Consider the following 26,503-nt stretch of genomic DNA (forward strand, 5'->3'; position numbering starts at 1 on the left):
TTTAGAAGTGTACTTAGGCTGCATGCATAGATTTAAGTTACAGTTTGTTTGAAAAAAAAAATCCTCATTAAAAAAAAGGACGCATTGTAAGTCAGTGGCGCCCTCATGTGTCATTTATTGCAATGACAGATTAGTGAAAGTGGTTGAAATGTGGCGCTAGTACGCCCTGATTTTTTTTTTAAATACACCCCCTTGTTCATTTTTATATTATTGTTCCCTTTTACTCTTAGATAAGCTAGCTTTTATACAACAGATTCATAAAATATTCAAACACGTCATCGAAAAAATAGTCCCGGAACTGACATTATCTTGGCGCATGCGCGGATGTCGGCCTTTGCATGTTTACGATGGCTTTTTGAACTTATTGTTTAAAATGTTTGTTTTTGTTGTATCACTAAAACGTAAAATGATTAGTATAGATACTGATATATTTGATGTATACAAAGTATTTTAAAAAAATATGTATTTATTTGCCATTTAAGACAGCTTCCGGTTTCTGTGCGGTTTCAAAATAAATACTGTATTCCTAAATACCTGTTGTTTTGTACGCAATTTTCTATCATAATTTGTTACTCGAATGAAGATCATAATGAACTGCTTTGGCGGTCAAGTCAATAAATGCCATGGAAAATTAATTGATTCTGGAACAATTTGACGGAATTGACTTCTCTTCGCGCATGCGTGGAACAACTACCAAACATTTGGAAATAATTGGCGGCAGATTCTCTACTTCCGCGTGATGCAATGTTTTGGTTTAAAGACTGGTGAGTGACTACAGATTTATTTACATAAATAACGTTTATGTCAAGATTGGTGAGTGACTACAGCTTTATTTACATAAATAACATATCCGTCCTAGTAGTGACTTAGCACAACAGCTAGCGATAGCTACTCGGCTAAAATCCCGCGTTTTAAACATTCATGTTCGCGTCAAACTGCTATTCATAATTATTATTATAATTTTTTTAATATTTCCCCTTCTTCATGTTTATATTTTTGTTCCCCTTTACCTTTAGGGAAGCTAGTTTTTAGACTACACATTCATAAAATACAAACCCCGTTTCCATATAAGTTGTGAAATTGTGTGAGATGTAAATATTAACGGAATACAATGATTTGCCAATCATTTTCAACCCATATTCTATTGAATGCACTACAAAGACAACATATTTGACGTTCAAACTCATAAACTTTATTTTCTTTTGCAAATAATAATTAACTTAGAATTTAATGGCTGCAACATGTGCCAAAGTAGTTGGGAAAGGGCATGTTCACCACTGTGTTACATCACATTTTCTTTTGACAACACTCAATAACGTTTGGGAACTGAGGAAACTAATTGTTGAAGCTTTGAAAGTAGAATTCTTTCTCATTCTTGTTTTATGTAGAGCTTCAGTCGTTCAACAGTCTGGGGTCTCCGCTGTCGTATTTTACGCTTCATAATGCGCCACACATTTTCGATTGGGGACAGGTCTGGTCTGCAGGCGGGCCAGGAAAGTACCCGCAGTCTTTTACTTCGATACCACGCTGTTGTAACACGTGGCTTGGCATTGTCTTGCTGAAATAAGCAGGGGCGTCCATGATAATGTTGCTTGGATGACAAAATATGTTGGTCCAAAACCTGTATGTACCTTTCAGCATTAATGGTGCCTTCACAGATGTGTAAGTTACCCATGCCTTGGGCACTAATACACCCCCATATCATCACAGATGCTGGCTTTTCAACTTTGCGCCTATAACAATCCGGATGGTTATTTTCCTCTTTGTTCCCGAGGACACCACGTCCACAATATCCAAATATAATTTGAAATGTGGACTCGTCAGACCACAGAACACTTTTCCACTTTGCATCATTCCATTTTAGATGAGCTCGGGCCCAGCGAAGCCAGCGGCGTTCCTGGGTGTTGTTGATAAATGGCTTTGGCTTTGCATAGTAGAGTTTTAACTTGCACTTACAGATGTAGCGACCAACTGTAGTTACTAATAGTGGTTTTATTAAGTGTTCCTGAGCCCATGTGGTGATATCCTTTACACACTGATGTCGGTTTTTGAGGCAGTACCGCCTGAGGGATCAAAAGTCCGTAATATCATCGCTTACGTGCAGTGATTTCTCCAGATTCTCTGAACCTTTTGAAGATTTCACGGACCGTGGATGGTAAAATCCCTAAATTCCTTGCAATAGCTCGTTTAGAAATGTTGTTCTAAATCTGTTCGACAATTTGCTTACAAAGTGGTGACCCTCGCCCCATCCTTGTTTGTGAATTACTTAGCATTTCATGGAAGCTGCTTTTATACCCAATCATGGCACCCACCTGTTCCCAATTAGCCTGCACACCTGTGGGTTGTTCCAAATAAGTGTGTGATGAGCATTTCTCAACTTTATCAGTATTTATTGCCACCTTTCCCAACTTTTTTGTCACGTGTTGCTGGCATCAAATTCTAAAGTTAATGATTATTTGCAAAAAAAAAAGATTATCAGTTTGAACGTCAAATATGTTGTCTTTGTAGCATATTCAACTGAATATGGGTTGAAAATGATTTGCAAATCATTGTATTCTGTTTATATTTACATCTAACACAATTTCCCAACTCATATGGGAACGGGGTTTGTATTCTAATTTAACAAAACGTGACGTCACAGAATGCCATCAAAAAGGGACATTGTTTTCACGCATGCGCTTGATGTTTAATTACCATACCAAAATGTATATTATAAACACAACACAAAGGTCACAACATCAGAACTATATATATTAGTTAGTTTTCAAACTTGTTTTTTTATATTCAACAATTTTTTTTTACACATCCATCAGGTTAAATAAAAATGTCAATGAAATAAAATAAAAGCAAAAAAAAGTACTGCAAATAATAAAAAAATATGATACATTAAAAAAAAAAGGTTAAATTAAGTCACTTCAAAACTTTTTAATAAAAATGTATGTTTAAGAGTTCCTTTACTTTTAACGATTTTCCCAGATTTAATTAACTATTGGAACCATTTAGCCAGTTAGAAAATGCTTTTTCTTTCAGATATTAACATTTATGCATACAAAAATTTTCTGGCAGCATAATAATATTTACAAACATTTATATGTTACGATTAATTATATATATATGTCAAACATATGATCTCTTTTATTGTGAAAGGGGACCTCCCCACAACACTTATGCTGCAAGCAACTTGTTTTTACATAGGTGTCGATTTCTGAAGTTAAAACCTACATGTTTAAATTGGCTTAATGGTTTCAAATTACCAATTAAATCTTGGAAAATGATTAAAAGTACCAAAGACCTTAAATTGACGTCTTTATTGCAAACATTTAAAGTGATTGAATGTAGCCCTTTTTTCTCTTTGAATTGTGTATTTTATAATATTGTTTTATTACTTTTAATACTGTATTTGCTTTTATTTTATTTCCTTGACATGTGTTAAAGTCATAATCTGATCAACCTGATGTGAAAAATAGTTGAATATGTTGAAAGTGCCTTGACTTTTATTTACATTGTGGACATGTTTGTTGTTAAAAAAAAAGTAGTGTATATTTGTTTGTTTGTGTTTGTTTCTATTGCAGGAAATGTAGTCTTAATTTAATTTATTCTTTAATTTTTTTTTCAGCCTTTTGTCTTTTTTTTGTAAAGAGTGCTCACATGTCTGTAAATGTTAAGCTAGTCCTGGGCTTGAAAATGTATCTCCCCATAGCCCGTATGTCATCTTGCGATTGAAGATTAGTTTCAAACTGAATAGCCAGCAGTCTTCAGGCAATAAACCTAGCGTTAATGAAAAAAAAAAAACAACAACTGCTAATTAATGACTTTATAAGCAATACGTTAGGTTACTACATACAGCAACAATTAATCTGCGTACTCTCAAAATTTCAAATGTTAAATATTAGGGATGCACCGATTAATCGGTAACCGAATATATTCGGCCGAATATGGCAAAAAAAAGCTACATTCGGCCTTCGGTGGAATGAGTTAAAAACAAGGCCGAATAGCAATTTTTTGACGCGGTGACGCAATCAACCAACGTGCAGTGACGCGGTGACGTTGGGATATGTTGTGTACCTGTATAAGTGTATGAGGTTACAAGCACACACTTATTGAGATTTAGTGGGGCCTCTGTTTACATTATTAGCCTGTTGTGTAGGCTACCTGTATAAGTGTAAGAGGTTACAAGCACACACTTAATTGAGATTTACTTAAGCCTTCTGTTTACATCATTAGCATATCTACTGTGGCTAAGCAGACTTTTGCCAAAAGGACAATAATTCATTTGTTGTGGGTTTATCCACTTTAATGCACTTTATTTTTTTTTGGAATGCATGTTTTTTTTGAAGGCCTAATATAAATGAAAAACTTTGTGCTTTTTTTTGAAAAGCAAAGGCTACTGGAATATTAAAAAAATGTCAATATTCAATAAAAAATTTACTTTATTTGGAGAAACATGTCTAAATATTTATTCTAGGCTATTCATGCAATATTAAAAGAATTGTGAAAAACTGCATTCATTATTCGGTATTCGGCCTTCGGCCAAGCGTTTAAATTTTATTCAGCTTCGGCTTCGGCCACAAATTTTCATTTCGGTGCATCCCTACTAAATATCTTTAAAAAATGACGCTAGTGCAAAGGGAAACAGTGTTTCAATGGTATTTGAACCATTGTGATATTAAAGGAGCTAGGCATTTTTGAAGCTAAAAAATTGTCGCTTTTTAAGACTAAGAAAATAAGTGACATACTTTTTGGAAAGTGAACTTCAAAACAAGGGCTGCAACAACTAATCGATTAAATAAATTAAAATCGATTATAAAAATAGTTGGCGATTAATTTAGTCATCGATTCGTTGGATGTATGCAGTGCACATGCTCTGAGGCTCTTTCCCCCCTAAACCTTTATTTATAACCTGCAGCATTTACAAACAGCTGAAAAACAATAATCAAAATAATTACAAAAGCAGTACAAAACAGCGCCAGGGCGGCGCTGAGGCTACGTCTCATGTGGCGGCAGTGAGCCGGCCAATGACGGATCATGTGCAGCTCACGTGACCACGCCGTCTCCTTTGCCTAGAAACATTCGAAAAATGGCGGAGGGAAACACTACGGATAGTTCAGCGGAGAAACATCTCGAGGTTATTGCTTCAATGGAGAAAAGTGTACGACCTAAGTCGTCCAAACTGTCGCAACACTTTACTTTAAAGACTTCAAAGAAGACATTTCCTGCAAAACGAGCAGCATGGACCTCGCGTGGCACGGAAGGACAACATTGCTTCGGGAGCACCTGAAGAGGAGCCATGGAAGAAGGGAAGAACTCACGGTACGTAACTTTTTTAAGTCCATACTCCGAGTATATTGATCCGTTGTGTCCGTCTTTGCGTGTTTTTAATCTTTTGTTAACGAGGAGATTTTTTTTTAAGGAAGTGCAGCAGCAACTGTTGTGTATTAACTTTCAGAGTGTTAGGAACATGTTGGATAGTGTGATGTCTTCATTTTCTGTGTTGTTATTCATAAGTTTAGCTTTTTTGTGAGTAACGTTAATATTATGTCCTTGTTGCAACGTGGGGCTGATAATGTGTCCCCGGCACATTTGACTCCTTTTTGAGCGAGAAAAGGCACGTTTACCAACTTGTAGGGGTGTAATGGTACACAAAAATTTTGGTTTGGTACGTACCTCGGTTTAGAGGTCACGGTTCGGTTCATTTTTGGTACAGTAAGAAATCAATAAAATATAAATTTTTTGGTTATTTATTTACCAAATTTGTAAACAATGGCTTTATCCTTTTAACATTGGGAACACTATAATAATTATGCCCACGTTAATCCACATTAAAACTGCCTTAAGTTGTTGCTTTGATTAAATAAAATGAAAAAACCTTTCTTCTACATATAAAAAGTTTAACATTAAACAGTTTCCATTGAAACTGTTTAATATCAACTCATCATGCTTAATTAATTACAGCATTTGAAAAGCCTGTAGTTGACTTTTATCATGTAAATGTATTTTTATCAACATATGATAGCAGGGACCCTGCTATTCAAAACTAGGTTGCTACATTACTAATGATTCATGTAACTATAGCTGAAAAATAGTACAATTGCAATAGGAAAGACTATTCATCCCTAAACACAATGGAGTTCAACGAAATACCAGACAGACAGGGCTTTGCTGGCCCTAAAACACGCGCACGCACACACACTCACACACACACACACAAAAAAATGAGCTAACGTTACGCTAAAAGCTAATTAGCCTTCATCTCAAGCCTATACTGTGAGCGAGCTGAGCTGCAGTTTAAGTTTCTAGAAGGTCAACGGGCTCATAGTGATGTTTGTAATAGTTGTGACTGGGAAGCGTTTAGTACAATTTGGGTAGACTCCGCTCCTCCCCTGCTAGACGAATATCTGCTCGACGCTAAAGCATTGACTACATCGTTCTGAAGTCTGAATACGCACTGCTGATTGGCTTTGTATGTAACCAATCAGATGGTTGTGTGGGCAGGACAATGAGGCAGAAAGCAGAGCAGCTTGTGAAGACTTCTGCTTCCGAATTTGTTCGGTACGCCCGCGTGCCGAACCGAAACCCCCGTACCGAAACGGTTCGATACAAATACACGTGCCGTTACACCCCTACCAATTCGTAAATAAACGTAACGGACAGAAATATCTCCGGTTGGTTCCATAATGGATCAATGTAGCCGGGCCCAATAAAGCTATAAAAATCTATTTAGACTTGAGTGACGCTTTAGTATAACCAAACGTTAGGAAGGTGCTGGAATATTTCATGCTGTTATTCAGAGGCAGCCTAAAGAGAATCCTTTATTATTCACAACAGAAACGCGTACAATAACTGATCCAGTTCTGATCTGATGAGTTACATGTCTGTGTTGTTATTGGTGTATTCTGCAACTCCAATGTCCATTTATTTAATTTAGCTGTTTTTTTTAATGTGGTGGCGTATTTGTCTTTTAGGTCTGAAATTATTAATTAAATCAACTAGGTATGTATTGAGTTACATGTAAATGAGGCTACTATGTACGTTCATAATATGGTTTCTCTCATTTCAGAAAGAAACAAGCCAGCCTTAGAGAATTGGTACAAAGGAAGGTGTGCACACCACGGCAAGCGGCTGCACTGAGTGATGGTACCTGAATATGTTGCTAACTGACATGAGGCCACTATCAATGGTGAAGGATGAACGTTTTAGACCAATGATTCACGTCCTCAAACCTGGTTACACTCTTCCCTCGAGGAACCATTTTACTAAACTGATGGAGAGGAAGTACGAGCGGAAATTCCATGCAGTGTAGACTGACATAAAAGCCACCCAGAGCCAAATTGCTCTCACTACTGATGTGTGGACAAGTGTAGCCACCTTGGCAATACATGCCGTTACATTGGAGACGAATGGAACATGAAGTCAATCCAACTTACGACCATGCCCCTTGAGGAAAGACATTTAGCATCCAACATTGCAGAATGGTTGGAATAGGTAGGCAGGTTTGAAATTCCTCTAAGCAAAATGATTGATATTGTGCAGAAAAATGGTGCACTTTATAAAAAAAGTAACATTGTTGTAACACTTGCCTTGTTTTATTTGCAAGTCGAAAGGACATGGTGCCAGTATGCTGTTTTGTTTTTTTAAATAAAGTATTGGAAAAGATCTAAATGTAATTTGTCTCCTATATCCGATTATTAGTCGATTAATCGAAGTAATAATCGATTATCAAATTAATCGTTAGTTGCAGCACTAATTGTGGGTATCACTTTTATTTGTGAATGATTGGAGCTTTCAATATTTCATGAAACACTAACAAATATTCTGTTTTCTGCTTGAAGGGATACTCTGGTGTTGAGGGGCTGGCTGGTGAGAAAGGTGAAAAGGTAAGAACAGTCATTTTGGACTTTCTGAAGTTGACCTGTTGATATTTAAATGTTGAACGCAAAGACAAATAATATATCTTTTGATTGAGACCCCTTTTGGGTCCCTAGGACTTTTAACAATCCTCAAGGATAGACTTTAAGGTTTTAAAATTAAAAAAATGGCCTCTACATTCGTTAACTTTTTGCAGTGTGCGGCCCTTTGTGGTTAAGTTTTGGACATCCCTGGTTTAGCTTTAATGATTAGCTGAGGAGAAAGGAATCTTATATAGATTATAGATTAATAGAACTTATATTTTTAATGTGAGTCTTTGTGTTTCAGTATTGTTTTCCTTGCCACTTGTAAGAACCCTCATTCTGCATGTTTTTGTACAAACTGTTGTTGGAAAATCTATTAACGTTGCATTCAAACTTTTTTATAGTTGTTTTATAGATAGTCCGCTTCCAAAGCCAATAGCATTCACCTGGGGATAGGTTGATTGGCAACACAAAATGGTCCCTGGTGTCACGACCAGGGACCATTCCAACCCAGCCTCATCCTTGCGCTCTGCTTGTCGCATCACGGGACACACCCACGGCCACGCACAACCAGGAACGGGCCAAGCGCGTTTCTGCCCTGCAGATGCCCCCAGCTGCAATCATTTACTGGCAAATGGCACCCCTGCCTGTAATGAAGGAGCTGCCTTCATAAGCCTGCTTCACCTGCCAACCCGTGCCGGAATATAGTCTTATGTTGGTGTACAATAAGGAATCTTCGGATCTTTATGCTCGCTCTCTTTCTCTCCGTGTTCCCCTCCGTTTTTCATTGTCCTTCCAGCGTTTGCCCTTGTTCCTGTATGGCGAGCTGTGTGTCTCGTCACCTTTTTGTTTCCTTGCTCCCCGGACTGCCCTTTCGGATTATCGACCTCCCGCTTGGAAACAGACCTTATCTCCTCTCTCCTGCCCTGGATCATCTGGCTGCCCCACGGACTTCCGTGTCCCTTCGCTCTCGACAACAATTGGTAACATACATAACTTATAAATTATTGAACATTACCGCTCTCTGGTGTCTGTTGCCCTCACCTCCCCCTTAGCAACCATAACACCTAGTGTGTGAGTGTGAATGTTGTCTGTCTATCTGTGTTGGCCCTGTGATGAGGTGGCGACTTGAAAAGGGTGTTCCCCGCCTTTCGTCCGAATGCTGCTGAGATACAGTAGACTCCAGCACCCCCCGAAAAGGACAAGTGGTAGGAAATGGATGGATGAATGTACGGCTGTTACATTAACATGAGTGGTGGTTGCATCGTACTTTATCTTTTTTTTGGCGAGCTACTTTTCAATGGACCAAGTGGAGGGGATCTACCTCATTCATATATATCATATATATGGATTTATTTATGAAAGAGAGGTTAACAAGTTAAAGGTGTTTCATGATAATACCAGCATGTTTTACACTCCTTTCTTTCATGACATGAATATAAGTCGGTATGATTGTGATGATTGGCATTGATTGGAATCAGACAGTAGTGATAACGTCCACATTTTAAAATGGAGAAATTTATTTTAAAGTGTGATAAATAATAGTAAAATGAATTACTAATCAACTTTTTTTCTATTCTTGTAAACATGGTTTGGTTTTTAAACTGTTCTACACAGTTTATATACTTTATCAGCATTGAAGTATGTTTTATTTATATTTACATATATATACATATATTATATATATATATATATATATATACCGTATTTCCTTGAATTGCCGCTAGGGCGCTAATTAATTTATAACCTCTTCTCACTCCTGCGCTTACCAAAGGCATGCGGTAAAAGTAAGCATGCGCTAATTATTTTAAAACCTCTTCTCACTCCGGCACTTACCAAAGGTATGCAGTAAAAAAATGAGTGTGATGTCAGCTTGGACCTTAAATCCTACTGAATAGCTCTTAATCTTCTTCCCTTTATGCGATTTCAAATTACCGGTATTGAAATCAGCCTCCTCCATTTTGAAAATGATGACAGGGGAAGTGTCACTCGCGACATCACGAGTTTTGACCAGGCGGTAATACTAAGCATGCGCTAATTATTTTGGGAAGAGAGTTTGATCCGGCAGTAATTCAAGGCAGGCGCATACTATATGCCCTGCGGCAATTCAAGGAAATACGATGTGTATATATATATATATATATACACATATATATGTATGTAAATATATTTGTGTGTGAATGTATGTATATATATATATATGTGCGTGTATATATATGTGTGTATATATATGTATATATATATATGTGTATATATATATATATATGTGTGTATATATATATATATATATATTTATATATATATATATATATGTTCATGCAATTAGTATTTTAGTGACGCCTAGCGGTGACAATAATTCATCAAGTTAAAGCTAATGATGCGGTGGATTGAATTATGCGGACACGTTGTTACTGTATACTTTCTAGCGCCTTTCTGCCTTGTAAACTTTGTATTTATGCAATTATCATTGTTTGATACTTATAAATGTTGACAATGTTAATCAAGGACACTGTTTATATTGTGTGCTTAGCTGTTGTGTAGCTTATAGACAACCGTATTTACTGGTACTTGATCAAAATAGACGAAAAGACGGACTTTGTGTGTTTATTGGAGGACATTTAGATGTTAACTGTCGATGCAGCTTTGCACAAGTAAACAAGCTGCAGGATTGCTTGTACTGGAGATTATATCTGAGATTTTAGATGCAAGCCAGGACAATCTCTATATCAGATCGGGACATCCTTAATAAAAAGTAAGTATGTCAAAGTATAACACACAACTTATATGCAAGCTATGTTTTTAATCATATTTATTGCACATTAGTCTTTTTAGAAAATAAAAAAATCCCAAAAATGGCCCCAGCGCCCTTTGATTTTCCAGTAAGCAGCCCTCTGTGGAAAAAGATTGGACACCCTGATGTACTGAACAGTGTTTGTTATGTGCAGTTATTGGTGATAAAGAGTCATGAATCATGTGGTGTGAATGAATGAATGAAGACATTGTTGATAGGATAAGTGAGTGGTGATAGCACCATGGAGGGGAAACAATGAGCAATGGTGCAGATTTTAACACATACACTTGCACAATTTTTTTTTTACTGTAGGTACACCTTCTCAGCTAAGTAAGATAATTGAAGTATTTTAAAGCTCCCTTATTATGAAAATTTTTTTTTTTTTAATGATTTTTGTTTTTGTTGTTATCAGTGTTCCATCCATCCAGTTTCATACCGCTTATTCCCTTTCGGCGCCTATCTCAGCTACAATCGGGCGGAAGGTGGTATCTTGAAAAACTAATCTGATTAATTACTACACTGCAAAAACTGAAATATTAGTAAGATGAAATATCTCAAATAAGGGTGATATTTGCTTATTTTCTTTCTGATAAGATAAATATTCTCACTAAGCAGATTTTATGTTAGTGTTTTAAGGGTTTTGGTCCTAAATGATCTCAGTAAGATGCTTGAAACTAAAACATCAAGTGTTGCAAAGCTGTGTCATCAAGACTCACAAGTATAAAACTACTTTTTAGTAATCATTTCTTATTTCAAGCATGAAATAAAAAATCATGACTTTGACACAATTGTGTCTCATAATTAAAACAGGTGACAGCCAAATGGACTATATAAAAAAATAGGTATTCATATAGTAGCACAGTTGGTAAACTGACAGTTAATATTTAAACATTTTGAACAGAAATAGTTCATGCACATTCAGATACATTCTTAAAAACTAAAATAAATTATTATTTTTTGGCCCGGGGCCGGGCTGTATATATGGGCACTAGTTGACTGAAAGAGCACGCAATTGGCGCGATGATGTCATGTTGTCGATGGGAAAATGCATTTTTCAATCCAATCCACTTTATTTGTATAGCACATTTAAACAACATAAATGTTTCCAAAGTGCTGCACAACAATATTAAAAACAATATTCAAATATCCTGAGCTCCACCAATGACTGAATAAAAAATAAAACCAATATAAAAATAATAATAAAAGCAGAGCGCAAGGATGAGGCCGTATTGGAATGCGCCAATGGCCGTGACACTAGGGACCAGTTTGTGTTGCCAGTCGCCCTATCCCCAGGTGCATGTCTTTGGAGGTGGGCGCGGCCTATCCCCAGGTGCATGTCTTGATACTCCTAATCAAACAGAATTTTGTCAGGGCCTTCTATACTGCAGGAGCAATTTCCATTTGCAAACATAATCATTCACAACTCAAGGTAAGTATGATTTGAATTTTTTTATTTTTTATTAAGGATCCCCATTAGCTGGTTGCCGCAACAACCCACTCGTGTTCCTGGGGTCCACAAACTCACTACAATTACAAGTAAAAGCATGTAAGTATAACTACACAATACAGAACAAAAATAAAAGCATCAATAAGAAAACAAGCAAACAATTTACAGTCACAGAATAACAATTACCATATAAATATAACTACACAATAGAAAACCAAACAAAATCATCAACAAGCAAACTAGTTTAAATATTAATTTCCTTTTAAAAACCTGTTTACTTTCAATGCTGGTGAGAATTCGAGGCACGTTATTCCAGAGCGATACAGATCTATAAATAAAAGATTTCCTGGGACGAGGGAGTACAAAATGCCTCTCACTAGACGCCCTGGTATTATGATTATATATCAAGTGCTACTGTGAACTATTTGGGCCAAGTACGGTCTGCGTCTAGCAAAACTTTGTTCGACCTTGATATTTATTATGTTAGATCCACTATGGACTGGACTCTCACTATTATGTTAGATCCACTATGGACTGGACTCTCACTATTATGTTAGATCCACTATGGACTGGACTCTCACACTAATAACTAGATCCACTCCACATCCATTGCACCGGTCGCCGGGGTGAGGTTCCCCACATCTCCAAGGTTTCTCATTGTCATCCCATTGGGTTGAGTTTTTCCTTGCCCTGATGTGGGATCTGAGCCGAAGATATGGTTGTGGTTTGTTCAGCCCTTTGAGACACTCGTGATTTAGGGCTATATAAGTAAACATTGATTGATTGATTGATTATTGATATTATGTAATATAATTGGCACGATCAAATAATATTGAAGTTTAAAATAAGCATTTTTTTGTGTTAAAATTGAAAGAACGAATTTTGCAGAAAAAAAAGATTTTATTGAAACCCATTTTTTCCAGTCTCTTGGGGCCACATAGAATAATGTGGTGACACCAGTGATGTACTACATTACCCAGAAGGCTTAGCAAGAAGAAACAAGTACTTTGGGCACCCCTGCTGTAGACTTTTTCACTTCTTTTTGGTTTAAACAATATGCAAATGTCGTCAAGATGCGTATTTATTTTCAATTTGACGAGTGTCTCCCTTAAAAGGGGAATTTATTGTATATATTTTTTTTTAATTAAGCACTCACAAGCTTACCCATATAACTGTTATTGTTCTTCTTCTACTTTACCCCGCTCCCTTAGGGTGGACTTAGACAGCTGGTGTGATCACTTGAACTATTTCTTGACACTCCCTTGTCTCAATTTCTCTTTGACCAAATGAAGCCTCAGGTGTGTGTGTGTGTGTGTGTGTGTGTGTGTGTGTGTGTGTGTGTGTGTGTGTGTGTGTGTGTGTGTGTGTGTGTGTGTGTGTGTGTGTGTGTGTGTGTGTGTGTGTGTGTCACTCAGCCTGGTAGACTTCTTCTTCTTCCTCCTCTTTCATGTGACGTCACATGGGTGGGGCTGAACGTGGCTACTCTCATTTCCCTGGCAAATGTAGTCACCAAAACAGCTCTCTTACCTCCCGCCTCCTCTCTCCAGCGCCACCACACAAGTCGCACAAGAGGATAACGATGCCATGGAGGCCACAGGAAGAATGGTGCTTGACATCTGCTGGCTTCTGGTCCTGCTGACAGGTCAGTTGACTTATTGTTTGGCTTTGGTCACTCGGAGACGCAGGGAGGAAGTTTGCTGGTAGTTTCCACAACAAAACTGAATTATTTCTGTAGATCTGTGAACAAAATGTTCAGTCAGGGGGTGCTAAAAGGGCTATTTCCCATCCTACTTGATGGGAAATAGAGCAAAAAGCGTATTTACCTTTTTAAGGCTTTTTACACAATTAAAAAGATATATACAAATATCAAAGTGCCATCCTTTGTTTGTTTTTTTTTAGCAGAAGTGTGCAGAGCCCTGGTCTATGTGGAAAAAAAGTACTTTGTTGGTGGCAGACTTAGTGTGTTAAAGTACCAATGATTTTAAGTCTAAAACTATATATATATAAACCCCGTTTCCATATGAGTTGGGAATTTGTGTTAGATGTAAATATAAACAGAATACAATGATTTGCAAATACATTTCAACCCATATTCAGTTGAATGCACTACAAAGGCAAGCTATTTGATGTACAAACTCATAAACTTTTTTTTTTGTTTGCAAATAATAATTAACTTAGAATTTCATAGCTGCAACACGTGCCTAAGTAGTTGGGAAAGGGCATGTTCACCACTGTGTTACATCACCTTTTCTTTTAACAACACTCAATAAACGTTTGGGAACTGAGGAAACTAATTGTTGAAGCTTTGAAAGTGGAATTCTTTCCCATTCTTGTTTTATGTAGAGCTTCAGTCTTTCAACAGTCCGGGGTCTCCGCTGTCGTATTTTACGCTTCATAATGCGCCACACATTTTCGATGGGAGACAGGTCTAGACTGCAGGCGGGCCAGGAAAGTACCCGCACTCATTTTTTACGAAGCTACGCTGTTGTAACACGTGCTGAATGTGGCTTGGCATTGTCTTGCTGAAATAAGCAGGGGAGTTCATGAAAAAGACGGCGCTTAGTTGGCAGCATATGTTGTTCCAAAAGCTGTATGTACCTTTCAGCATTAATGGTGCCTTCACAGATGTGTAAGTTACTCATGCTTTGGGCACTAATGCACCCCCATACCATCACAGATGCTGGCTTTTGAACTTTGTGTCGATAACAGTTTGGTTGGTCCGCTTCCCCTTTGGTCCGGATGACACAATGTCGAATATTTCCAAAAACAATTTGAAATGTGGAGTTGTCAGACCACAGAACACTTTTCCACTTTGCATCAGTCCATCTTAGATGATCTTGGGCCCAGAGAAGCCGGCGGCGTTTCTGGATGTTGTTGATAAATGGCTTTCGCTTTGCATAGTAGAGCTTTAACTTGCACTTACCGATGTAGTGATCAACTGTATTTAGTGAAAGTGGTTTTCTGAAGTGTTCCTGAGCCCATGTGGTATTATCCTTTAGAGGTTGTCGGTTTTTGATACAGTGCATTGTGAGGGATCAAAGGTCACGGTCATTCAATGTTGGTTTCCGGCCATGCCGCTTACGTGGAGTGATTTCTCCAGATTCTCTGAACCTTTTGATGATATTATGGAGCGTAGATGTTGAAATCCCTAAATTTCTTGCAATTGCACTTTGAAAAACGTTGTTCCTAAACTGTTTGACTATTTGCTCACGCAGTTGTGGACAAAGGGGTGTACCTCGCCCCATCCCTTCTTATGAAAGACTGAGCATTTTTTGGGAAGCTGTTTTTATACCCAACATGGCACCCACCTGTTCCCAATGAGCCTGCACACCTGTGGGATTTTCCAAATAAGTGTTTGATGAGCATTCCTCAACTTTATCAGTATTTATTGCCCCCTTCCCCAACTTCTTTGTCACTTGTTGCTGGCATCAAATTCTAAAGTTAATGATTATTTGCAAAAATAAAAAAATGTTGATCAGTTTGAACATCAAATATGTTGTCTTTGTAGCATATTCAACTGAATATGGGTTGTAAAATGATTTGCAAATCATTGTATTCCGTTTCTATTTACATCTAACACAATTTCCCAACTCATATGGAAACGGGGTTTGTATATATATCATGTATATTGTGGAGGGGGGCGTGGCCTGTGGGCCTGCCGCGGAATGGTGCGTAGATGGCCCAGATGGGCCTGCCCCCCTCCACACACACACACACACATATATATATATATATATATATATATATATATATATATATATATATATATATTCCTCACAAACTAATTGAATGAAAGAGACCGACACTGCGGCGCGAGTGCGATGATGTCATGTTATCGATGGGAAAATGCATTTTTAGACGGTATGATTTGCCTGAGCAGCTATGAAAGCCCAAGAGTAACAAGCGGTAGAAAATGGATTATAAAGGACTGATTTAAAAATAATATTTGAAAAAATAAAATAAGATATTTAAAAAAAAAAAATTTTACTTTGGACTTTCCTCGTATCCGGCTCACAGGCCGTAGTTTAGGGACCCCTGACTTAGTCCTTTTTAAAATAATGACTCCAGGGAACAGACTTTATCAGTATCACGCTTTAAACCAAGCTTGAAAAAAACTGTGCACTATGCATTATCGCCATTAATTCTCACTTCCTCTTTTTGATTTGAAAAAAAAGCTTTATTCCTTTTTTTTTGTAGCTTTTATAAATGTATTCTTTGTTGTAAGTTTTCTTTCTTTAGCTGTCTTGCACGTTGATAAGGACACGATGCTATGTAGAAATGTGCTTACACCCCAATTTCATTGACAAATGACGCTATTTATAGCCGGGGCGGACAGTGGGGCTCCGAATGTTTTCTTTTTCCTGAAAGTAGTCGAGGAGCAGTGCATTAATGTAACATTGTTCAGCATGTTGGAGATATGCATGTTTGTGTCCCTCGGAGGATGGAGGTCCACTCGGCTTGGACATGCATCGTCTGACTCTGTTTACCAGCCAAACAACTTCCACGCTAGTGCGGGTGATAAGAGGCAGGTGTCTTCACTTGCTATTGTTTGAAAGTGTGTGTATGCCCCTCATTAGTGTAAGTGTGTGTGTGTGTATGTTCTGGCAATGCTGACTTAATGGGGACATGGCTCGGTTTACACACTCACCTTTAGGGGACCTCTGACGGTATGGGGACACAAAAACAGGTCCTCTAAAGAGAAACCTTTTCAAATGATAGTCAGATCCATTCTGAAGATGCCTAAGTGATTTTTAAGCTTTGGCCCATCAAACTTGTTTACTGGTTAGTTTGAGTGTGAACTTTTTTTTTAAATGGTCCTCAGTAGTCACGAACAAATGTGTGTGAATTATGCAAAATCATTCAAATTTGGTCCCATGAAGAATATTAATTATTTTCCCCAGGGTCCCCAGTAAGAATGATCAGCATATTACTTTATCAATCCAGAGATGTAAAAACGTGTATGAGCTAACTGGGCGGTGGCCATTTTACCTAATTAGAAAAGGTGGTCCCCACAAGTCACGAATAAAAACTTGGTCCCCATTCCAAATAATAACCTGTGTGTGTGTGTGTGTGTGTGTGTGTGTGTGTGTGTGTGTGTGTGTGTGTGTTTTGTACTTCTACCCTTCTTCAGACATGAATAAGGAAAAGTATCTTCCATATGAGGAGGTGTGAACAACTGATGGCATAAATCATGGTCCCAATAACATTGCATCTAATAGAGAATGTCTCATTTGCACCCCTGCTGGTGACATCCATCAAAATGAGGGTGGTCAAAAAAAGGAGGGATTTTTCAAATTGACTGTGTCGCTTTTAGAAGTTCTCCCCCTCTGTTCAACATATGAAATAACAAGTGAGTGTAAGAAATTGAAATGCGTTCCTTTGGCCAAAATTAATATAAAAAAAAGTATAAATAAATATGTGTATAGAAACAAACTGCAATAATTTTAAGTAAATAAAAAACAAAAACATTTATTTTTTGGGGAAAAATACCTAAAAGTTGTCTTTTTCACCCAAGGTGTCAACTTTTTTCTCATAAAATTGGGAACAATTTCTCATATTTTTTCTGCTTCTATAATATTGCAATATTTTCTCGTAAAATTATTACTTTTTTTATGTAAAATTATTACTTTTTTTTATATAAAATTCTGACTTTTATCACAATATTGCCAATTATTTTGTTCTTGTAAAACGATAATAATTTTAATATTTTCTCGTAAAATTATTACTTTTTATGTAAAAGTATTACTTTTTAAAGCAAAATGGTGACATTTTTCATACAAAATTCAGACTTTTGTTTTTGTTGTTCTTGTAAAATAGTGTCATTTTTTTGAGTAAAATTACTTTTGTCATCATTTTGCCAAGTAAAATTCCGATTATTATCATAATATTGCTACAATTTAAAGTTTTCTTGTAAAATTGTAACTTTTGTGGACTAAAATTACAACTCTTTTCATAAAATTGCCTAGAGTTTAAAGGCCTACTGAAATGAGATGTTCTTATTTAAGCGGGGATAGCAGGTCCATTCTATGTGTCATACTTGATCATTTCGCGATATTGCCATATTTTTGCTGAAAGGATTTAGTAGAGAACATCGACGATAAAGTTTGCAACTGAAGAAAAGCCCTGCCTCTACCGGAAGTCGCAGACGATGACGTCACATGTTGAGGGTTCCTCACATATTCACATTGTTTATATTGGGAGCCTCCAACAAAAAGTGCTATTCGGACCGAGAAAACGACAATTTCCTCATTAATTTGAGAGCGGATGAAAGATTTGTGTTTGAGGATATTGATAGCGACGGACTAGAAAAGTCTCATCTTAAAACTCATCTGTATACTCTAGCCTTTGAGTAGACCTCCTTTTTAGACCAGTTGATCTGCCGCTTCTTTTCTTTCTCCTATGTCCCCCCCTCCCTTGTGGAGGGGGTCCGGTCCGATGACCATGGATGAAGTACTGACTGTCCAGAGTCGAGACCCAGGATGGGCCGCTCGTCGGGACCCAGGATGGACCGCTCGCCTGTATCGGTTGGGGACATCTCTACGCTGCTGATCCGCTTGTGATGGTTTCCTGTGGACGGGACTCTCGCTGCTGTCTTGGAGCCACTATGGATTGAACTTTCACAGTATCATGTTAGACCCGCTCGACATCCATTGCTTTCGGTCCCCTAGAGGGGGGGGGTTGCCCACATCTGAGGTCCTCTCCAAGGTTTCTCATAGTCAGCATTGTCACTGGCGTCCCACTGGATGTGAATTCTCCCTGCCCACTGGGTGTGAGTTTTCCTTGCCCTTTTGTGGGTTCTTCCGAGGATGTTGTAGTCGTAATGATTTGTGCAGTCCTTTGAGACATTTGTGATTTGGGGCTATATAAATAAACATTGATTGAGAAAAGAAAAACGCAATCGCGTTGCATTGAGACGGATTCATATATTTTTAGAGACATTTACTAGGATAATTCTGGGAAATCGCTTATCTTTCTATTGTGTTGCTAGTGTTTTAGTGAGTTTAACAGTACCTGATAGTCAGAAGTGTACGTCCACGGCCGGTTGTTGACGCGCAGTGTCTCGGGGAAGTCAACCGCAGCTGTACGGGAGGCGCAAGCTCAGCTGATCTCCGGTTAGAAGCGACTTTTTACCACAATTTTCTCACCGAAACCTGCTGGTTGACAAGTGGTCGGGATCCATGTCCGCTGTGATCTATAGGAGAGTTTCAACTCCGTGAATTTCAAACAAGGAATCGCCATGTGGCTTCACGGTGGCAGAGGGGTTAGTGCGTCTGCCTCACAATACGAAGGTCCTGCAGTCCTGGGTTCAAATCCAGGCTCTGGATCTTTCTGTGTGGAGTTTGCATGTTCTCCCCGTGAATGCGTGGGTTCCCTCCAGGTACTCCGGCTTCCTCCCACTTCCAAAGACATGCACCTGGGGATAGGTTGATTGGCAACACTAAATTGGCCCTAGTGTGTGAATGTGAGTGTGAATGTTGTCTGTCTATCTGTGTTGGCCCTGTGATGAGGTGGCGACTTGTCCAGGGTGTACCCCGCCTTCCGCCCGATTGTAGCTGAGATAGGCGCCAGCGACCCCGAAAGGAAATAAGCGGTAGAAAATGGATGGATGGATGGATGGATGGAATCACCATGTGTTTGTGTGGCTAAAGGCTAAAGCTTCACAACTCCATCTTGCTACTCTGACTTCTCCAATATTAATCGAACAAATTGCAAAAGATTCAGCAACACAGATGTCCAAAATACTGTGTAATTATGCCATTAAAGCAGACGACTTTTAGCTGTGTGTGTGTGCAGCGCTCATACTTCCTAAAAACCCGTCACGTCTTGCGTACACGTCATCATTACACAAACTTTTTCAAGACGAAACTCCCGGGAAATTTAAAATCGCAATTTAGTAAACTAAAAAGGCCGTATTGGCATGTGTTGCAATGTTAATATTTCATCATTGATATATAAACTATAAGCTTTTCTTGTAAAATTGCGACTGTTATTGAGTAAAATTCCAACTTTTATCATAATATTGCACACGTTCAGTTTTTCTTGTGACATTTTGACTTGCGTAGAGTAAAATTACAACTTTTATCATAACATTGCCCAAATTCCAAGTTTTTCTTGTGAAATTGTGACCCTTTTCTTGTGAAATTCCAACTCCTTTTTCACAACAAGCCTTTTTATATTTACATAGTTTGTATATATTATTAATGTTGTAAATACACATCTTTATATATCTAGTAAGGCTGGTCCTAAAGAGGTAGGCATTTTTCTCAGGTGTCCAGAAGGTATCAAATACAGGTGTGTGTGTGTGTGTGTGTGTGTGTGTGTGTGTGTGTGTGTGTGTGTGTGTTGTGTGTGTTGTGTGTGTTGTGTGTGTGTGTGTGTGTGTGTGTGTGTGTGTGTGTGTGTGTGTGTGTGTGTGTGTGTGTGTGTGTGTGTGTGTGTGTGTGTGTGTGTCACTAATCTCCCCCATCACTGCAGTGTATGACCACAACAATGGCCGTCTTGTTTGGGGACAACAGTTGAGCAGCGGGCTCGGCACACTTTGCCTCGTTTTGTCTTTTCACTGCGTCCCAGCTGGTGTAAACGAAGGCACACGTCTGCTTGTGACAACACACGCGAGCACACACACAAGCACACACACACCCACACAGAAACTGGCCTGCAGGCCCGAGAGAGTGAAACTGCAAGTATTATTGAGTGCATAACGGCAGTGAAGTCATTGTGAGAAACACAGCAGCTGGAAGAGGAAGTAAGGGGACAAACTGTATTAGAGGAAGACACGAGAAGAGGCAGGTGTCATGGATACCACCGGTTTTATTTCAGATCCGATACCACGCAAAATTCAGGCTGGTATCGGCGATACCGACCCGACAGCGACACTAATGTGTCTGCTGAAATTTGAACGTGTGTATTTCAAATAATAAACCCTCTAAATACTCCTAAAATGTCAACAAAGTTCAGTTAACTAACTTAAAAAAAAATAGTGAATTATATTTATATAGCGCTTTTTCTCTAGTGACTCAAAGCACCTTACATAGTGAAACCCAATATCTAAGTTACATTCTACCAACCGCGCTATGCTAGAGAGAGAGAAAATGTTTTTTTGAATTGAAGAAACTTGTTTTTTACTTTAAAAAAATTTTAATTGAAGAAATTTGTTTTTTTAACTTGAAAAAAACATTTTTTATTGAAGAACCTTGTTTTTTTTATTAGAATTTTTTTAATTGAATAAACTTTTTTTTTAATTGAAAATATTATTTTATTTACCTGAGAATATTTTTTTTATTTGAAGAAACCCGTTTTTTTTTCTTTACTTGAAAATGTTGTTTTTTTTTATTGAAGAAACTTGTTTTTTTACTTAAATGTTTTTTTAATTGAAGAAATGTTTTTTCACTTGAAAATATTATTTTATTATTTACCTGGGAATAATTTTTTTATTTGAAGAAACCGGCTTTTTTTTTTAACTTGAAAAATTTTTTTTTTTTACTGAAGAAACTTGTTTTTTTAACTTGAAAATCTTTTTTTAATTGAAGAAACTAGTTTTATTTACTTGAAAATATTTTTCTTTAATTGTAAAAAAAAGTTGTTATTTTTACCTGAGAATCATTATTTTAATTGGAGAAACCTGTTTGTTTTTTACTTGAAAATATTTTTTTCATTGAAGAAACTTGTTTTTTTTTTAACTCGCGATTCAGATGTGAATAGATTTTTGTTTACATTTTGTTTACATCCCCAATACGCCAAGTTTGACATGAAAAGGTTTGAGTGAAAACAAACGTGAAAAAGGACACGATGGAGACTGCAATGTGAGCAAACAGTGAGAGATTTTAGTAGTTTTGCATGACACCCACTCACATGCTGCTCGCTTCTCAGCTCCACCTGCCACCCAAACAACCACACACAAAAATCTGCTCCGCTCCATTTTTCAACTTACCAGACCAAAAAAAAAAAAGATAGCGATCAGAAGCTGTGAAGAATTGTCCTGCCAAGGGACATCAACTATTAATGGTGCTTATGTAACACAACTTGTGCTCCAAAGTTGTTGTGTGGTGTGTTACCTGCACACACAAGGCTCCCTGGCAACCGCCTGAAACAGACAGCAAGGTGCGTGTTTGTTTAGTGGGACGTTATCTTGAAAGACAGGTCCTGTCCTGAGCTGGGTCAATATTAACTCGCTACAGTTTGAGGATGTGGACCACTTGGGGAAGAGGATGCAGCTCGAAACTTCACCACAACTTCCACAAAAAAGTAGTGAAGTTGTCACGTGTAAATGGAAAATAAAAAGAGAATACAATGATTTTTGCGAAGTATTTTCAACTTATATTCAATTGAATAGACTGCAAAGACAAGATATTTAACGTTCACACTGAGAAACTTCATTATTTTTCTTTGCCAATAGTCATTAATTTAGAATTTAATGGCAGCAACACATTGCAAAAAAAGCATTTTTACCAGTGTGTTACATGGCCTTTCCTTTTAACAACACTCAGTAAAGGTTTGGGAACTGAGGAGACACATTTTTGAAGAGGAATTATATCCTATTCTTGCTTGATGTACAGCTTAAGTTGTTCAACAGTTTCCCTTCTCATATTTTAGGCTACATATTGCTAAAATAAGCAGGGGCGTCCATGATAACGTTGCTTGGATGGCAACATGTGTTGCTCCAACACCTGTATGTACCTTTCAGCATTAATGGTGCCTTCACAGATGTTTAAGTTACCCATGCCTTGGGCACTAATGCACCCCCATACCATCACAGATTCTGGCTTTTCAGCTTTGCGCCTATAACAATCCAGATGGTTCTTTTTCTCTTTGGTCCGGAGGACTTGATGTCCTCAGTTTCCAAAAACAATTTTAATTGTGGACTCGTCAGACCACAGAACACTTTTCCACTTTGCATCAGTCCATCTTAGATGAGCTCAGGCCCAGCGAAGCCAGCGACGTTTCTGGGTGTTGTTGATAAACGGCTTTGGCTTTGCATAGTGGAGTTTTAACTTGCACTTACTGATGTAGCGGCCAACTATAGTTACTGACAGTAGTTTTTTAAGTGTTCCCGACAGAGACACACTGCAGGCTTGCACACAAACATCCATCCACAAAAATATACACCACACACATATACGCGTTGGCCCTGCGATGAGATGGCGACTTGTCCAGGGTGTACTCCGCCTACCGCACGACTGCTGCTGAGATAGGCTCCAGCACCCCCCGTGACCCCAAAAGGGACAAGCGGTAGAAAATAGATGGATACCAGATGGCAGTATAAGTGTCCGCATAAGTGACCATAAGACCCCAATTCAGTAGTGTACACCATTTTGGAAATAAGAGCTAAAAGTTGCTGTCCACACATGTGGCCACTAAGCCTTAACGGACCCCAACGACCGCCTCATATCGGATTTTGAGCGTTCAACCGTCTCCTCATCCCTCCCCACACAGAAGTCCACCTGGAGTTCATCCACGTCCCTTCGACCATCCGCCACGGCATCGAGGGGAAGTCTCTGGACTTGCCCGTGGAGACGCACTTCCAGTTGGACCAGGCTGAGATCCAGGGGACTTGGTCCCACACCAGCACCGACGGCATCAGGACCACGCTGGTGAGCTTCACCAAAGAGTCCACCATCATGGACATGACGCACCGCAACCGCATCCTCTTCAGAGAGCCCAATGTGTCCTTGCTGATACGGAGATTGAACCTGCGCGACGAGGGGGATTACCAGCTGAACCTCAATATAAAGTTTCATAACAAGACCGGGGAAGTCTTCAGGGAGGAGAGGACGGTCCATGTAACAGTGGACGGTAAGTAAGTCTTCTCCCCTTTAACCCATGCCTCACCGTTTTTGAGCCACCTTTATATTTACCCTTTAGTTCCTGTCTCCACCCCGGTCATTGAGAAGAACCCGGCACACGCCGTGGTTGAGGACCAGGCCAACGTTACCTGGACCTGTTCAGTGGAGAGAGGAACCAGGGTCGCGTTTCAGTGGCTCAGAGACAATGTCCCTGTGGGTGTGGGCGACAGGTACCACTTCTCCGAAGACAAATCCACACTGCTGATCAGTCCCGTGCGAAAGGAGGACAGGGGGAGTTACAGCTGTGTGGTCAACAACACCGTCAGCCAGGAGCGACGCAGCAGTGCCGGGGAACTCCTCGTTTACTGTGAGTGGACACCTCCATTATTATTCGCTATACTTATTATTAAATACAGTCATATTTTTATGATTCAGTTTACAACATAACGTATTTTCCGGACCATAGGGCGCACTGCTGCAAGACGGCCAGCTGTTAGGGTAGTGACCTTGTGTGTCAGCATGTCTGTGATCTTCTTTCAATTATTTTAATTTATTTATTCTTAATATATATAATTATAATTATATTATTATTTATGTATTTATTTGTATTATTATTATATTTAAGATATATATTTTATTATTACTATTTTTTATTTTCCCCCACCCTCAGGTAGGATATTCGACAGGGCGGTTGCTGGTTGTTCCATCTCTATCGTTGGGGTCCCTGTGGCTGGGGTGGGTGGTTCCTGTGGATCCGTGCTGGGCGGTCCTGCGGAGACCAACTTGGGTGGGGTGGCCTGAGGCGGGCTAAAACTGGTTAAAAGTGGCCTAGTGGTTAGAGTGTCCGCCCTGAGATGGGTAGGTTGCAAGTTCAAACCCCCGGTTTAGTCATACCAAAGACTATAAAAATGGGAGCCATTACCTCCCTGCTTGGCACTCAGCATCAAAGGTTGGAATTGGGGGTTGAATCAACAAAAATGATTCAAGGGCGCAGCCACTGCTGCTGCTCACTGCTCCCCTCACCTCCCAGGGGGTGGAACAAGAGTTATTGGTCAAATGCAGAGGAAAATTTTCGCCACACCAAGTGTGTGTGTGACAATCATTGGTACTTTAACTTTTAACTTTAACCAAAAAAGTTGAGTTATGATAAGTTAATGTTGGGTTATTCCCAACCAAACTATCAGGTTGAATTATTTAACCGAAAAGTTGAGTTATGATTAGTTAAGGTTACGTGATTATAACGTTAATGAGATTAATCCATAATAAAACTCCCCTCAAGAAAAAAGTTACTTTTTAAAAACGTTTAAAAAAGTATTTTAACCCAAAATGCGTTAATTGTTGAAAAACAATCCAACAATGGTTCAGCATTTTGAAAACCTAGACATTGACTTAAACTAATACCCTTATAACCCAAAAAATGGATTGCTCGAACCCCTTATTGTAGTTATATTAACTCAACAATTTGGGTTAATTTTTCCAACCCAACTTTTGCGTTGAATTATTCAATAATTATTCGAGTCCGGAAAGCACAACCACAATTATTCCATACATTAGGCGCACCGTGAATGACTATGAATTGATTAACGTGGACCCCGACTTAAACAAGTTGAAAAACGTATTCGGGTGTTACCATTTAGTTGTCAATTGTACGGAATATGTACTAAACTGTGCAATCTACTAATAAAAGTTTCAATCAATTAATCAATCAATAAAACTGGGTTATAAGGCGTACTGTCGAGTTTTGAGAAAATTAAAATATTTTTAAGTGCGCCTTATAGTCCGAAAAATATGGTAAATCCACCCAGAGTTCAGTTCAAAACTTTTTGCGGCCAATTCCTAAAAGTACTTGGAGTGATCTTGTTGTACAGAGGCAGTAGTTTGGCTGCCTTTCCGGATCAGTTTGTCAATCTGTTTGAAGTCCCTTTTTGCTGGTGCTGCTCCCCCAACACAACCACTGCAAAGTACAGGGCACGGGCCACAGCAGACTGATAAAAGATCTCCAACAGCTTGCTGCACACATTAAAAGACCTAAGCCCTTCTTGTATGCAGCTTTGCTGTTGTCCTTCCAGTCCAGTCTGCTGTCCAAGTGGACTCCCTGGTACTTGTACCGCCCCACTACTGCCACCTCCCAGCCCTGGATGTCGATGGCCTCCACAGGAGTCATTTTTTATTGAAGTCGACTAAAAGTATAATTATTCTCTATAAAATGTGTTCATATTTGTCAGGCTCAAACACCGAACTATCTGTTACATTAGACAAGAAGAAGGAATCAGGCAGAGACAGAGTTGAATTTTGCTCATGAGGAGACACGTATTGGGCTGTACACTCAGTTGCAGTTTCACCCTACGCTCTAAGATACAGCTCCACGTGCTCCTCTATTTATTCGGGAAGTCCCTAGTTAACATCACTGAGGCTGCTTCTAAAGGGAGGGGTCATGCAAGCGGCCCCAGTAAACACAATACGTGATCATTCAGAATATAAATGTGCTGACACTCGTTATTTCGCTCTGTCAGTTTTATCTGTGTTGAGGTAGTCGATGTCTGTCCTCGGCTGTCAGCAGGCAGGGTCTGGAAACAATTTGCTGATACGAGAC

The 26,503-nt window shown here is 38.7% G+C and overlaps 1 protein-coding gene across 2 annotated transcripts in view; it reads left to right on the top strand.

The window, feature by feature from the left end:
• The first annotated feature begins 697 nt into the window (after positions 1–697).
• hepacam2 (HEPACAM family member 2) overlaps positions 698–26,503 on the top strand; it is a 40,481-nt gene continuing 14,675 nt past the window's right edge. The window contains exons 1-6 of one of the 2 annotated variants that reach the window (XM_061882571.1): positions 711–764; positions 7,830–7,874; positions 12,146–12,226; positions 13,675–13,769; positions 23,561–23,920; positions 23,990–24,277. In XM_061882571.1, coding sequence (XP_061738555.1) covers positions 745–764; positions 7,830–7,874; positions 12,146–12,226; positions 13,675–13,769; positions 23,561–23,920; positions 23,990–24,277 — 889 coding nt within the window. In that variant the 5' untranslated portion in view covers positions 711–744. Of the gene's footprint in view, positions 765–7,829; positions 7,875–12,145; positions 12,227–13,674; positions 13,770–23,560; positions 23,921–23,989; positions 24,278–26,503 lie in introns of both variants that reach the window. The other variant, XM_061882572.1, reaches the window with a different exon arrangement.

This window comes from Nerophis ophidion, linkage group LG21 (genome assembly GCF_033978795.1).
Source record: "Nerophis ophidion isolate RoL-2023_Sa linkage group LG21, RoL_Noph_v1.0, whole genome shotgun sequence".
Lineage (NCBI taxonomy): Eukaryota > Metazoa > Chordata > Actinopteri > Syngnathiformes > Syngnathidae > Nerophis > Nerophis ophidion.